At 38.6% G+C, this 16889-nt stretch overlaps 1 protein-coding gene across 4 annotated transcripts in view; it reads right to left on the bottom strand.

Moving 5' to 3' along the window:
• Positions 1–16889, bottom strand: part of TMTC4 (transmembrane O-mannosyltransferase targeting cadherins 4) — a 60763-nt gene that overhangs the window by 19730 nt on the left and 24144 nt on the right. For all 4 annotated transcript variants that reach the window (XM_030036714.2, XM_041128636.1, XM_041128637.1 and 1 more), the window contains 6 exons: positions 13072–13169; positions 10871–10963; positions 5767–5928; positions 4781–4983; positions 2928–3099; positions 2712–2843 (listed from right to left, as the gene is read on the bottom strand). In XM_030036714.2, the coding sequence (XP_029892574.1) occupies positions 2712–2843; positions 2928–3099; positions 4781–4983; positions 5767–5928; positions 10871–10963; positions 13072–13169 (860 nt within the window). The remainder of the gene's footprint in view (positions 1–2711; positions 2844–2927; positions 3100–4780; positions 4984–5766; positions 5929–10870; positions 10964–13071; positions 13170–16889) is intronic.

Genomic DNA, 16889 nt, shown 5'->3' with positions numbered 1-16889 from the left:
AGGTGGTAAGAGGAAATGGAATCAATATATAGGCACCTTCTGTTCATCCAAGAAAAATACTGCCAAATGTATTCAAAGCATATTCAAAATGTATACTGTTTCAGTCTAACAACCTTTGAAACCAACTTAAGTGCAGGACCGTGCAAGTTCAAATGTGTGACATACTCCTAGGCATGTTTAACCAAGATCTGTAACATTTCTTTCTCTCTCTTGAAAAAAAAAAAATCTATATAATATATATAACATAGATATTTAAAACATTTTAAACATTTTAAATAAATTTTAAGATATTTAAAATGTTTAAAAACCTGTATTGTGAACTTTTTTTTTAAAGTAAAAATCTTTGTAACTTCATTATGGTACCTGATTATTTCCAATAAATTTTAAAATCACTGGGCAACATTTATCAAAGTTGATCCTAAATTTCATCCTCTTGAACCAGATGCATCCATCACTCAAGGAGGTAGATTCACTACTATGCCAGACAATCTGATTTAATGCAGTTTCCACACCTCTATCGAAAGAGATGGTTAAAGAAGATGAGTCTTGAAATTAGAGAAAACACTGCTGTAGCTACTTGTTACTCAGCATTAAGTTGATTCTACACTGCTCACATACAGACAATCTGGAATTGAAAAGAGCTGTAGAGCTGTACCACAAAACATGAACTAGGAGCTGCAGCTTTTGTTGCTGGTTGGGAGACACCTGGAGATTCTGGGACCCTGCTACATAAGGGAAGTAAAGCATGACCACATTACACATATTAAAGATGTTCCAAGAACAACAAGAAAAAGCTATTATCTGTTTTCCATCTTTTGGTCTGCATCAGGCTCCCACTGAAATAAATGGACCACTGAGAGAAAGTCCTGTGGAGTCATTTGTAAAGGAAGCCTGCAATTTCAAGACAACAACAGAAGATCACAACAGAACCTAGTTCCAATTTTTACGTTTACCTTTGTCAAAATTGAATAAATATAGCTGAGTCCATAAAGAAAAAAACAGATTGGCTCTCACACATGGACTCTCTAATGCTGTTGCCTAGAAAAGTTCCCTACTACTGTGATTTCAAAGTTACTCCTTCAGCAAAATTGGAACGTGAGCCTACAAAACCCTCCCTGTTCACATCACCACGCTTTCCATTTGTGCAAGCTGTCACTAGCAGCAATACAGCTCAGGCATGTCTACACGACCCAATGTTGACAAACACAAGCTCATTTTCCCTGTACACTCATTGGCTTTGAACCAGCTGCATTAGTTCAGTAGCTTGCACACAGCTTATCGGCTCAAGCACAGCACTGTGTGAACACAGCTACACAGCTTCCCAGCCAGACATGGCTTGAGTCCAAGGAGCTTGGAGCACAGGCAAAGAGTGTGGATCTGTCTAAAGCACTCTTACCATGGCAGATGGATGGAGTTACACACAAAGAAACAGACTGCATTTGCTCCATTTATAGTATGCGCTTGTCATCCAGAAGACAAGCTATACTGAGGTCATCATTAAAAAGAAGGTGGTTGCCGACCACTGCCACACAAGAAAATACAACAGCTCTTTTTCTATGTATTGAAATCTGAGATTATTGAAAGGCATCACCGTGTTGTAAATATCGGCCATAACTGTTTTTTACAGCTCACTCCTGCATATTTGTATTCCAGTAGATGCTAAGTTTATCATTCTCTTTGCAAAGTTGAGCATTCACAGGTTCCTTTTTAAACTTTGTGTCTTGATCTGTACTGTCTAGATACCACTCTAGATGACAGAAATCTAATCTTTTAAAACATCAATATATTTTTATTGACAAGCTGTGCATTCCTATTCCTAGGCTCTTCAAAGAGAGCCTCTGCTAAAATTCAGACAACATCAGGGCTCTGCGGTATGCTCCAACAGATCACGCTCTCAGCTACCAAAGGACTGCTGTGGAGGTCACCTCCATTGGCAGGCTAGATTCAGTCTGCTATGCCAAACACTAGCGTTCAGCTCAGTGAAACATCCTATCCAGTCCCACCCTCTTACTTGTTCCCTCACTAAGCCTTGCAGGGAATACTGCAGTTTTCCTCAGTGCCCACGTCTGAAGACTCTAGCCCATTCAGCCACTGTAAAAGAGCAGATGCGATTACACTGATGATATGCTGCTTTGTCCCTTAGTTGTGTTGGCTATATATACCACTGGAAGGTACACAAAAAGGATTCTAAAAACATAGCATAGGCATTGTTCAGGTGAATACATTGCTACAGCTTCCTTACTTTCTTTTCAATATTTTGTTGTAATAACTTGTTTTGAGCAACCTGGTCTAGTGGAAGATGTCCCTGCCCGTGGCAGGGGGGTTGAAACTAGATGATCTTTAAGGTCCCTTCCAACCCAAACTATTCTATGACTATACACACAATTGTTCCAGCAGATTTTATTAGCAGTACATCCAGTTTGGCTGGATGCCTTTCCTGAAGTGTATTCCCCTTTCTCCCTCCCCTTCCCACTCCCAGCCCCAAGTTCTGAATTACAATATTGTAATTTGCACTGTCTGGTATTTTGACTATGCTACCACTGTAATTTAGGTGTCCGGCATGTCAATGTCATATTCTTGTACCAAGCAAGACTGTCAATAACACTGTACCACAATATATTAACTATGCGTAACACCTCCTCTATCCCAAATTCCAAAACACTTAAAAAAAAAAAGAAAAAAAAAAGATTAAAAGTCCACGAGTGACTTACTTTTGCATTCAGAGGGCACACTGACAGTGCACTCCTAAAAAGCTGTTCTTCTGACCTCCACTGACTGCTGCGGAGTGCACAGCGCATAACATTTATCAACAAGATTCCAAGTACTGCCACAGCAAGAATTTTCTTAAGGAAAGAGAGACAAGTTAAGAAACAAACCATTCAGTTGAAGCACTTCATCATCAACTTTTCTGATTGTTTTGATGTTACCTTTTTCTTGGCTTGCTTACTCAAGAGACTAAATCCATATGTAAACAGAATACAATATCCGATACTGGGGAGGTAGATGACTCTCTCTGCAATAACAAATCCTACTCGGAAGAACAGATTACTTGCAGGAAGAAAAGGGATAATAAGAAATCCAAGTCCCAGTGTAAGAATTCTGCAAACAAGAAACAGATTCTCAAATTAACCACAAATTTGAACAAAAGTACCTTTTTCCACTTAACATATAAACTTTATTTACACATTGTAGAAAGATGTGAGTATGGAACATGGCATTCAAAAGCAGCCTTTGAGAGCTAATCAGGTTAAATTCCAGTGACACTTCATTCCATCAGGCACTTTTAAAACCCTAGCTATAATTTCCAGAAAAGCAATGTTCATGCTTCCAGGCCAGCAAATATCCCAATTACACATTAATTACATAATTCCTATTGAAAGTACACAGGCAGGAAAGGTAATGGTAAAAGCTGCCTGTCTGTTTTTGGAACTAGTAAGACAATAACAGAGGAAAAATATAGGTCACTGTTAAAGAAGAAACTTAGGTATACATCCTACTGAGAGCATGTTTTCCTAACAAATACATCAATAGTAGAATCCATTGTGATTAACCACTTGAAAGTTAGTGATCTACACTGTTTCTACAGTCAGCTGAAAGAGGCACTTCTCGAGGGCAGTTTGTCTTCCTTGGTTTAGGTATCTATGTGAGGATGAGTAATCCTCAACAGGGAACTCTTTATGGACAGAGCTTAGACAACTGAGACGAGGTACCTTACTTTTACAGGGCTGATGTAAGGGAACAAGAACTCCAGGTCTGTGTCAGGTGTTTGTTATAAAGGCCACAGGCATGGTAGTTTTCTACTCTAATTTATTACAAATAAATCTCTATACTTTAATGTAGACATGTCCTTTTAGTCTTTTCTCATACCCAAGAGTCCTAGCCTTCACTATACTTTTCGTCTTTACTAAAAAGCTGTTCAGCAATATAAGCTTACTGAGTGTGTTTTTACTAGGAAGTATGACATTGCTTGTAGCAAGAATTCAGCCCCTCTGCAAAATGATTTTATCTGTGCAAATGAGTACAGGAACAGCAGAAAGGAAGGCAGGTGGGGTGTTAACATTTGAGGGGAGGAGGGGGAAGAGATGAAATTACAGAATACAGAAAAGAAAAAGAAAATATTCAGCACTGAACAACAGAATGACCTCGTTGTGATTGAACTGTTGAAAAATTTTAAAGAACTAAGAAATTAATTTTACATAAAATCCATGGGAACAGAACCTGAAAAATTAAACGGAAGCCCTTAGTGAGCCAGAATAGTTTACAATGAATTTTTTAGTTCCTTTGGGTATAGTACAAGTTCTTTCCTCGGTAGATACTATGGGTCAGCATTTTACTTTTTAATTGTATGGCCACGGCCAGCATTTCTATCTACCTCCTTTCAAGGCACATCTCCTCTCTCTTTCATTATTAGGAGAAGATTAAAGGAGATGATGACTTGTAAGAAGTAGGGGCAACAACACACATAATTTCCTACTCTGTTCTGAGCACATACTACTTTTTACCGCCTACAGTGTTAAGGATCTCAAAATGCCATTTCAGGAGAAAAATAAAGCAGCCATCCATACTTCCTCCTCCTCCTCCAACTCTGTTTCCCACTAGTCAGTGTACAGTGATGGGCCCAAATTGGGATAAAACTGTAATGACAGCTATAAATATTTATTTGAACTGCATTTGCTAGACACTGGTTGCACTGAATTGTTAAAATTATCAGTAGTGGATTTAACAAAATAATACTGTACTCAAGTTGGCCAGGCATTTAAAATTCATCACTGTCTCTTACCTTCTCTTATGGCTGTCTTCTGAGCACAGAGCTTGGCATATCAGACCAATTAGGCAGAACCAGAGTGCTGCTAGTGCAATTATCCTCCAGTCACTGACGGATTTAATGAGGGGTATGCAGCCCATTGACCAATCAAAACAGAGCCACCAGGGACACAACAGCAACCATGCATTCAAGGAATAGTAGTAATTATAGTTTATAGCCTGTCAGTCAAAAAGAAAACAAACATTTATTTGAGACTAAACTTAAGGGGGGGGGAGGCAACTTTAGTTCTTCTCTCTGCTATCATTTCCCTTACCACAAAATACATCTTATACAATAAAAAGGCCTTAAACATTGTTATACTACAACTAGTTACATATCCATTTATTTTACAGCTGTGAAATTAATTTTTAATTTTTTTTTTAAACATAGCTAAGTGGGTCTCCTATTCAGAGCAGGGAAATGCAGTTCTGTGCTGTCCAACCAATATCCACCTGTAAAAAGAATAATCTCCTACAATAGGAGAAAATGTCAAAAGACAGCACCTACTGTCTTTGCCCTTCTTTCTCCATCTCCAGAAAGAGCCTTAATGCAGTCAGAGATATAAAGCCAAGACACACTCCAAATGCACCAGACCAGAACTTTATGCTGTTTTCTTCAATTGTGAAAGAACAGATGAAAAGTCAAGCACAGTATGTGGAGAAGGGATGAAACCCAGCAAAAGCTAAATCCTTGAATGCCTGGGAAAAATAGTGAGTAAATGGAAATGTGCTTCCATGTGTGCAGTGCATGCTAAATTGAATGCAAAGAATATACAAGGTATACTATTTTAAAAAATTGCAGAAAATCATCACAGCAGCACAAGTGACGGTGACTCATTACACATCTTGAAACATAAAGACTGCCCACTTTACTGTTTCTTTGAAGCACAGAAAAGAAAATTCAATTTGATGACAAAGACAAATGTTCTGAGCTGGCCAGAAAAAAGCCACTTCATAACTTACTCTCACAAACAGACTGTCTGCAAATGAGGCTGGGTTGTCTACTTCAGTGAAAGCCGGTGGCCCTGTGCCCATAATCCTCCAGCGTATATAAAGTATACTGGCCCCTCCAGACATCAGAAGAGTAATCCTGAAAAGCAGCCCCTTTCTTAACAGCACAGCATTCTACAGGAAAGAAAGAAAAAAACCCCTCATATAAAAACCATTATTTTGTTCTCTTCCCCACTACATTCACATTCTTTTCACCACTACCTCAGACAGAAGAGGCTATTCCTGTGCATTTTTGCTATTAGAGTTGACATTGTTATTATTTTTGCTGTTACTAGAAAGCTCTCAAACTTCACTGTGCTTTCATTGACTAACTGCAAAATATTTTTTGCAAACATTTTCATTTCCTTCTCAGTGAGAAAACTTTTTTTATTCAAGAAGTCTCTCTTCTACAAATCCTCAGTAACTCTATAGCTGATGTAATTTTTTACACAGCAATTTCTGATAGGGAATTTGAGCAGTATACAGCCTTTGATATACAGCATATTAAATTGATCTATCTTGGTTTTTTAAAATGGAGGATGGTTACTTTGTGAACTTTGTTTTAAATAGCTATATCCAGTTGACTGCTTATCACGGAAAGTTTTTGTCCACTTAGGTCTCTTTAGAGGTAAAATTACATGCATACAAAAGAAAACTGCAGAGTTAGAAACTGGGAGGAATTAGAAACAATCAAAATTTTCACAATCGTTAACGTGATTAAAAAGTTAATAACAGACAGGCACTCAAATAACTTCGGTCAGGCTAAAATTACCCAAGATCTAAAAAAAATTGTGTTTTATCTACATTAACTCAGTTGATTTACATCACATGTTTTATAATATACACTTTAGGGTCTAAAGAAGGCAATTCACGTAAAACATAGAGAAGTGATGTCATAGAAGCTAAATTTGACACACTTTTCCATTTTTTCCTCCATAAAGTATAACACATATTCTCCAAGCACACATCAGTTTCATAAATGAAAAGAAAAACACTGTATACTGTAGAGGTTCTTCAAGCTTCACCAGTAGAGACTGGAAACAGAATCATCAGTAACTATAATGATATCCCTGTCACCGCTTTGAGATGCAAATCCAAGCTTCCAACACCCTACCCAGCTAGCAAATGGTAACTCAGGACATATGAAGGACATAGCTTCTCTCTGACCCCCTGTGTTACAGTGCTGTAGGGCTGCCTTAGAGCTCTCTGATGACTGCAATTATTCTGCGCAGCCTCAACAAGTCATTAGAGAAGCAAAAGATGGAAGACGAGAGTTTCTCTGAAATGAGAGATCATTTGGGCCCCTTCTCTTTCCATTCTACACCTCTGCAGATGAAATTTTCAGTAAACTATGGATTTTTATATGGAAGCGTTGACTGGATCCTAAAAAATACGGTCATGCGATCTCCAGTATTAGCTTTCCTTTATTCCTACCTTCCTCCCTTAGTCTGATATGCTTCTATTACCTTTAAAAACCTACCTGATAGTTATACTTGATCAGTTCTATGTCCTCCATGGGAGCTGGCACACTGATTATTATTATTACCTACTATTGCAATATGCTGATTAGCAAGCACCACCACAATTATTTAGGAGATCAATATTAGTTATTTCTGAAGACTAAAAGAAAAAAAAAAGTAGGCTTGCTGCACAAAGACAGACATCCAACAGTACCCTGACTGAAGATATTTATTCTCTAAAATGATGGAAAAGTTAGGTTTAAAAGCAATATTCAGATGGGTTTCTAATATTTGTAGTTGACAACAGAGTTGTCATAAAATATGTAGCTGAATGCCTAACAATAAAGAAGTTTGTAACGTTGATTTTACATGTTAACCTTTGTGCTCAAATGTTTACTTCCGACTTACGTATCTCAGTAACCAAAGTCACTACAACGAGGATTATAGGAAAATCATTCCTAAAACCTGTTTTTGGAAGAGAATTGTGCTATGAAGGAAAGCCATATAGTGACAATTTATAACTGCCTTATGACAGATTAACTACACAAAACCTCTTATATCAGGCTTCATTTCATTTAACAGCACATGCAGCTTCTTAAAGGCCAGATTTCACAAATCGCCACAAAATCTCTTAGTAGGCAGAATTTTAAAAGTGGAAGAAGTGTTATCGTATCATCTTTGATTTAGTGTTAACGGAAATCTGTCATGAAACTGAAACCTGTCTCAGCTGAGAAGAAAAAAACCTGCAAGTAAGAGAATTTAAGATCTGCGTTTCAACAAAACAAAACAAACAGAGATACACTTCCATGAAAAGAGCAGAACAGATTTTTGTAGGTGGCAGGAGCTAAAATTAATTATTTCTATTAAAAGAAGAAGGCATATTTGATGTTTTCTTCATCCAGACAGAACTGTTTAAAAGTCACAGAACGGAAGCGTAATGCTTTGAGCTCTTCATGCTTAAAGGGTAATCCTCCAAAAAGGTTTGACTTTGACACATTTCACAGAATCATAGAGTGGTTTGGATTGGATGGGATCTTTAAACAGCATTTAGTCCAATCCCCCCTGCCATGGGCAGGGACACCTTCCACTAGACCAGGTTGCTCAAAGCCCCATCCAGCCTGGCCTTGAACACTTCCAGGGATGGGGCATCCACAACTTCCCAGGGCAGTCTGTTCCAGTGTCTCACCACCCTCATTGCAAAGAATTTATTCCTGGCCAAACACTGGAACTGGCTTCCTAGAGAGGTGGTCGATGCCCCAAGCCTGTCAGTGTTTAAGAGGTATTTGGACAATACCCTCAATAACATGCTTTAACTTTTAGTCAGCTCTGAAGTGGTCAGGCAGTTGGACTAGATGATTGTTGTAGGTCCCTTCCAAGTGCAAATATTCTATTCTATTCTATTCTATCTAAATATACCTTTAAAACCATTGCCCCTTGCCCTGTAACTACAGGCCCTGGTAAAAAGTCTCTCTCCATCTTTCTTATAAGACCCTTTTATATATTGAAAGGCCACAAAATAAGGTCTCCTTGGAGCCTTCTCTTCTCCAGGCTGAACAACCCCAACTCAGCCCTTCTTCATAGGAGAGGTGCTCCAGCCCTCTGACCATTTCGTCACCCTTCTGGGGACTCACTCTAACAGGGCCACATCTTCCATCCACCCCAGAGTCGGATGCAGTAGTCCACATAGGGTCTCACCAGAATGCAGTAGAAGGGTAGAATCACCTCCCTCAACCTGCTGGCCACAGTTCTTTTGATGCAGTCCAGGATACAGCTGGCCTTCCGGGCTGCAAGTGCACATTGCCAGCTCATGTCCAGCCTTTTGTCCACCAGTACCCAAAAGTCCTTCTCTACAGGGCTGCTCTCAATCCATTCATCCCCCAGTCTGTACTGATATTGGAGATTGCCCCGACCCAGGTGCAGGACCTTGCTCTTGGCCTTGAACTTCATGAGGTTCACATGGGCCCACTTCTCAAGCTTGCTAAGGTCCCTCTGGATGGCATCCCCTCCCTCAACTGCACCACTCCGTTTGGTGTAATCTGCAAACTTGCTGAGGGTGCACTCAATTCCACTATGTCATTGATGAAGTTATTAAATAGTATTGGTCCAAGTACGGACCTTTGAGGACACCACTCATTGTGGTTTCCACAGGGACATCGAGCCATTGTAATTCTTTGGATGCAGACATCCAGCCAATTCCTTACCCATCTAACAGTCCATCAGTCAAACCCCCATCTCTCCATTTTAGTGGCAAAAATGTTGTGGGGGGCCTTACAGAAATCCAGGTAGATGACATCAGCAGCTCTTCTCTTGTACACTGATCCATTCACTCCATCACAGAAGGCCACTAGATTAGTCAGGCACGATCTGTCCTTGGTGAAGCCATGTTGGCTGTCTCTAATCATCTCCCTGTCTTTCATATATTTTGACATAACTACAAGGAGGATCTGTTCCATGACCTTACCAGGCACTGATGTGAGGCTGACCGACCACTTATTCACAGCGTCCTCCTTATTACCTTTTATTTCCATCACTTTAATTCTGAACTGGCTCTGCTTTAGTCCCCTACAGCTCCAGACTCTTTCCTTGTCATATGCTAGTTGACATTACTCTCATTATACAGCAAAATTCTCCAGCATTCCTATTTGTTGCCTGAAATATTCCTGCTCCCCTCACTTAGCCATTCTTGGTCAAATCTACTGTTTCAGTTCTAGAGATTCCCCTTTCACTGATCTTCCTCTGAAGCTCCTCATTTCACTCTTTGCAAAGGAATTTAAAAGCCCCGTAGGACTTGTGCTACTCAGAAACATGAGCAAGGCTTCTCTGCAGTGAAACCACTGATCGATGCAAAGTACAATGAATATTCCTTTGCCCTGCTGAACCTTGGATGAGAGGCAAATGATGTAGCTCTTGAACAGTAGAGACATTCTAGTAGTCTGTTAGTCTATTTGGCTGCTATCAATCATTCACCCAAAGCTGATTGTTTCTGTGATTTGTTTGCCAATGCAAATACTAGGTGCCAGATTCCACTTGAGCCGATACTAGATAAAGCAATATCAACGAAAGTCAGAGATTCGATCTTTAGTGACTATGTGTGCTTACATATTTTTTCTTTTAAACTCCCAAGCTACTAGGAACTGTCTCCTGTTTGGTAATTTGTATTCTGAAAAAAACAGTGTAATGCTTTAGTGGGATTGGCAAAGTAGACATAATATTTTTTTTAATGTACTTTTTCAAATGACTAATTTGAAAATCTGCATAAATCTCTCTCTCTCTTTACTCTGACCAAACTGTGTTAAACAACCCTTTCAGGCATATAGCTACTGACCCTGGAGAACTTCTTGCATCAAGCGGTCAGCTCTTCCGTACCATATTTTTAACGTACTGTTGAGAGAAGTGTGGAATGGATTTCACTATCCAATGCAATTCTAATGCCATCCCATTACGACTCATGTTGCTGCAAAGATGTCATAGCACGTTGCCTTATTAGGCTGAGTGTAAATACGTCTATTTTTTTTATTTAATTCTCAACAACAACAAAACTGTCAGAAGTTCTATCTTTGTCTTTTAGTACATGACTGTCTGAATGGCCAGAATGAACAAAACCTCTGAGGACTCACCTCCAATGACTTGTCCTTATGTAGTAACTTTTGAATAAGCTCCAAAACATTTAGCTTGTTTATCACCAGTGCATCAAACACTGCATTCAAACCCTAAGCAACCAAGAGAAAATTAAGAGCATAAGATGGAGCAGCTATCCACAAATATTTTTTTTTAAATACATCTTAAATTTACTTCTACCATGAGTTATTGTACATCTTAATTCTGATTCCAAACAAGTAGAGAGATACATTGGTAGTAATGATGGCAGAATGGTAAATTGAGAACCTGAGCTCAGATGAGTAGGATATCATGTTACTGTAATGGGGATTCTTCTGCTACATGGAATAACCCTTCGGGGAATACCATGTACCAGCAAGCTAGACCCCATATGCATGGTCACAACAGTATTCTGCTCTCCATCTTCTTTCCCAAATGTTCCACAGCATAAATGCTGCAGTCAAAAGGTAAGGCTTCTGTCAGTAAGGTGGAGTTTCTTTAAGCCTTCTCCTTATTTTTTGCTGTGCAGCATGGTACCTTTTGACTGTCAGGTTTCAGAAATACTATTTTTAAAGGGTATATAAATTGTCACAACAAAAAAAGGCTCAAAAAGATTTAGCAGAGATATCAGGCTTGCTTTTCTTGCAATTATACCAGTATACACAGTGGAAGTTGCTGGGGAAAAAAGAAAAAAAGTAAAGCTCTACGTGACATCAGCCACTACACATAAAACCAGAGCATATTGAATGCTTTGCAGGACTACACTTGCACATACTACCCCAAGCAAGCAACCAAAATGTATCCGGGGTAATTCTGTTGAGATGACCAGCAAAGTCCAACTTCAACCTTTTCCCTTCAACGTTTCAGCAATCACCAGCCATAACAATCCTTGAATATTTAGCCTATATCCTAATAACTTTGGAAATTACGTCAACGTTCTAAATGGAAAAAAGACAGTAAAAATAGTTCCAGGTGAGGCAAAGAGTTAGTACACTGGGAGGCCACAAGTCTCTTTCTAACAGTCAAAGGGAGAAGACAAAATAGGTTAGAGAGTGGAGAGTTCTACGTAGAAACGCCACCTGGCAGCTAAAAGGCTTTTGGCTCACTTGCATGGACACAGGAAGGCAAGAATCCTGCTGAAAAATACATTCAGCCTACAAGCAATCTTTTTAATGTGTGATTTACCCCTTCATCCCTCTGACCCGTGCCCCTCAGCACAACAATAAATATAGTCGTCCTAGCAATGCAACAGCAAACAAATAAAAAACCCGGATCCAATAACAATTCTGTGTCTGCTAGCTCAAATAATTATTTCATACCTCTAAAGAAAATAATCACACCATGTTTTAAGAGAATTCCTTATGTTTTCCTTACAGACACCTTTGAAAAATACGTCACTCTACAAACATCTATCCAAAAATAATGTCTTAAAGCAAGAAGTTTTCTGTAATTTCTTCTCCCTTTTTTTCTAGCAAGGACAAGAAGGTCCTTGCTGCAGGTCCTTGCTGCAAAGAATTCTTCTGATTCTGTTGCTTTATCTATGTCAGTTAAAGCTATAAATTGGATTTATTTATAAAGATATATGGCTATATAAAAGGTAAAAATCACAGATGTAGCACTTCAGGTGGCTGATTTGGTCACCCAAAACAGAATGTCTTCACTGAAGCAATAAAAAGCAAGAGCACAATGAACATGAACACTAACTGTATCTGTTTGGATAGACAGATCCTTAAATAAGGGACAGAAGGAAGAGATTCAGTATTAGAAATGCATGAACAATGGCCCTACTTCTAATTACACTGTTCACAAAAGCAAGAGGGTGGAGCTTTTAAAAATGCTCTCCTCCAGTTATATCTTTTTTCATAAGACTTCAACAAAAGGTTTGTAGGCCTGCTATCTCAACAACTAAATTCAAAACCTAGGCCAACGAACGTGATATGCATTGAAACTAACACTCTAAATCTTTTTAAATTTTGCAAAAAATTAACATATACATGCAACCTGCTTACATAAGATAAAATGAAGAATTCCCACAGATTGGCAAGGATACAATCAAGACAGATCTACTAGAATACTGCTTTTTGTCAACATTAACTAGTTTTCTGAACAGGACAAAAAGGCATGCATGCAATTAGCTGTGGAGAAGATTCATCTTTGTAGGCTTTACAACTGTACCCGACAGATGCTGAGGTCAAAATTCAGTCAATAAGAGGATTCTTACCAGTATTGTAATTCCTTGTTCTTTGCACAGCATGGCTATTGCACCTAGGATAACACTCACCAGCACCCAGAATATAGAAAAATTATGTCCTTCCTTATCTGTCAAAATAAAGCATGCCATAACATTAGGTTTATACATTTAAAGATAAAGTTAGAATCGAAATTAAAATTAGAATTTTAAAAATATACAGCATTTAATCACAATCTTTTCTATCAGTCAAGATCTGGATACGCAGACTTAAAAAGCATAGGGCACCTCCTGCAATATGCTGGCATTTGTCCCTTTATTGCAGTCATTTTCTATTCTCAGAGACATTAGAAATCTCCCTATTTGCTAGACGTTTTAGCCAGATTAATTAGAATGGCAGAAGCTTCACATAGTTTCCACAATTTATTATCTGCAAAGGTTAATTCCCAATATTTAGACACATTTATTATCCTTAGCTAGAGCTCTATCATTACTGGCCACTCTCTTCCAAGCTACCGTAAGAACAAGAAATTCTTTCTAATGGTTACACATGAAGTGTCACACATGCAAACTGTTTTAACTGTAGTCGAATCTACAAAGGCACAATGAGCGGCTTCTCCAGGGCTGCTGCATTTAGCGAGTACCTCATGTCATTTCATTAGCACGGCAATGGAATACCATGGAGCTCAAAAATTTCAGCATCTGAGCAGAAAAGCAGTTAGTTCTTGCACTCAGGAAGCAGTTTTACAGCAGCGTGAGGAAATCTGGGGTTAAGAGATCAAGAGTAACTACAGCTTCTACTCAAAGAGTCTTTAACGACTGCCCATATAGCTGATTTTGGGTACTACAAGCAGGCATTTCTGAGATTAATATAACAATAAGCCCTACTTCAACCAAGGTACTATCACACACAGAGTACACAGGTAATTCACATAAAAACATATCTGTCACAACCTCTACTCCACAGGTGCAAGCAACAGAGGGAGGCACACTGCTCATTCAGAGGCAGTTTCTTGATTCAAGCAACATGGCCTCTACAAGCATCACAAGAATCAATCTTTGACTTGGCACGTGAAAAAACAAAGTTGAACTCCACATTAATTGACTGAATCCCTTTCCTACTTTCTTTGATCTCTAGAGCAGTTCTTCCCTACTGCTAATGCAGGTTTGACCCTCAGTACTTAAACAGAACTGCAATAATGGTCTATGGAAAGGGTAAATGGCAGAATTAAGATTAATTTCACCAGAAGTAGGCACCTACACCTAAGCTAGTATACTGGGCTTCCTTTCTAACTGGCTGAAAGAAGGGGACACCTTTATGGATTAAGTTACCTAATTAAATGCAGTTGTCCACCTTTCAAAGAAGTAGCTCGCTCTCTTAACTGATTATAAAGGGAAATTAGTATACTAGCTCAGATGATGTTGGGTCAGATAAAAACCATAACCTCAAGTGTAAAAAGGATCTGCTTACATGGGCCTCCTCTCTCATTTTGAAGCAGACTACTTCTTTTGTGGCAGAGAGCAGAAGTTTTCATAAAAATATGTGAAAGAACAGGTTTTGAGGTTGCTTCTAGTACTCCTTTCTTACTTAAGACTTAAAGCTTCAACAGAGCGAATATTAGTATGTTTGAGATTCATCATTGCAATACCTAGTAGGCATTCGTTCCTTCTCCCTCCACTCCAAATTATGTCCTCACAGGTAAGACTTAACATCAGAGGTGCAGATGTTATGAAGTTAAAAGAAAGCCTTCTGAAGGAAAGAAGTCATACGCATCTCAATAATACCAGAACAAAACATAGAAATACAAAATAAATAATGACTAAACTAAAGAAACATTGCAACTAAAAGAAAAAAAACTGCAATGAGGAAACTGCAGCTCACATCAATTATACAGAAGAACAACTGAGTGTTGCAATTCATGGAGGAAGGGGCTTCAAAATTCGTTCTAAGAGTATTGCTAAGAATAAAAGGAATCTGTCCTAAATACATCCCTTGAAGGAGCTCTTCAACTCTTCAGACTCTGCAATACAACAGACTGTTCAGCCAGTTCTTGAAATTCAGTATTGATTTGGTTTGGTTTTTTTAAATGTAGAAATAAATGAGCTGAGAGAATGCAAAGATGGAAGGCAAAGTAATTGACTGTGTTCACAAAATGACGATCAGTCATTCTTGGTAAGTGTAAAAGGGAGAACAGTGAACAAAGCCAATGGACTTCACTGAGTTTACTGAAGTATACTTTCATCTAGTGAGAGTTTTCTTCTTCCCAGAATCAAATTCTGGTGGAAAGAAGTCCGGACAACTAAGCACCGCTCAGAGAAGCAATATTCAGTACTCAAATACAAACTATCTTAACACAGAAGATAATGGGAAGTATATATAGTAAGAGACCAGCTGGCGATTTACAAATGCTTTGATGACTCAAAATGTAAGAGTAATAGGAAAAAAGGAACTAAGTCAAATTATCAAGGACAAGTGTAAAAGCAGCACACTTGTACAGAAACAAACTCAGAAAGGTCACATCACAAAACAAGAAAAGGTAATGTATGTAAAGAACAAACCCCATAATTCCATAGGTATATTAGTAAGAACAGCAACAAGGAAGGAGTTATTCCAATACTCAGTGGGAAAGACAATGGAAAATGCCAAGAAAACAGAAGTGTTCTGTGCCTTTTTGCTTCATTTTTTCACAAAGAGGTCAGCTGCAATCAGATGGCAAGCACAACACGAGCAGAAAGAGAGCAAGAACAAAAGCAAAAATAGTGAGCTACAAGACACAGAATTTATAGAGAAGTTAATCTGTTTTAAATTACGATTGGTTAAATTTACTCCAACAGGTCCTATACAACCCAGAGTAACCTCAACCGTTACCGCTGAGAAATCATGAAAAACACACGAGAATCCAGAAGCTTGAAATAAAATAAAACAATGTCTACATGCCTACTTTTAAAGAGGAAAAGAGATATGAAAGGATAAGCTAAAGAAACAAAGCTAAGATGACTGGTCAAAATTACCCAGAAAAAAACCCACTTAGACAAAATATTTTCTGGATGGCCCTCTAAAACATAAAAGGGTATAATTAATTGTTTGCCAAAGACATATTTTAGCCATTTATATCAAACTAAGTATAATTTCTAACTTGGACAGAAAAAAAAGGGCCTTCCCAATGAAAGCAATCCTCTAAACATCCCATACCTTGACTTCATGAAAGCATAAGAATACCACTGGAGACAGTGTGAAATATGCCAGAAAAAATATGGGCTGCATGAAGTTATTATAGAATGGGTACAAATAACAAGCTGGAAAACTACAGTAAGAGTACTAGAGAGCTCACTGTGAAAAATGTAAAGATACATTCTGGATTGGGTCTTTCCTTCATCTGGCTCTAACAGATAATTTTAAAAATTTGGATGATGGAATAAGGAATATGCTGATTAAGTCCAGAGGTGCTGCCAGGCTGCAAAGGCCAGGAAGCATACTAAGGAGAAGTTAGAATTCCATTGACAAACTGGAGAAATGGTCTAGCAAAAAAACCTGATAATCGAATGCTATTCAATAGGCACACATTCAAAGTTGTGCAGAAACAGGTTTGTCTTCTTGTGAACATCCCAAGTCTCAGATGCCAGGAATGTCTCAGCACGTCGAGTGTAGCCAAGCTTAAGTATGGCCTCTCAAAGATGGCAGAAGCACCCAGCAAAAGAGAAATAATGAGGGACCCATAATGAGGATCTTATGGTAGACAGTGCAAAAGGCCTGGACTTTAGTAAGGCATTTGACCCAGTCTCCCATAAGACCCTCATACAGGAGCTGTTGATGTACGGGCTGGATGTGCAGACAGTGAGATGGATTGAAA

This window comes from Aquila chrysaetos, chromosome 14 (assembly GCF_900496995.4).
Source record: "Aquila chrysaetos chrysaetos chromosome 14, bAquChr1.4, whole genome shotgun sequence".
NCBI lineage: Eukaryota > Metazoa > Chordata > Aves > Accipitriformes > Accipitridae > Aquila > Aquila chrysaetos.
This window is presented reverse-complemented; position numbering and strand designations above follow the sequence as displayed.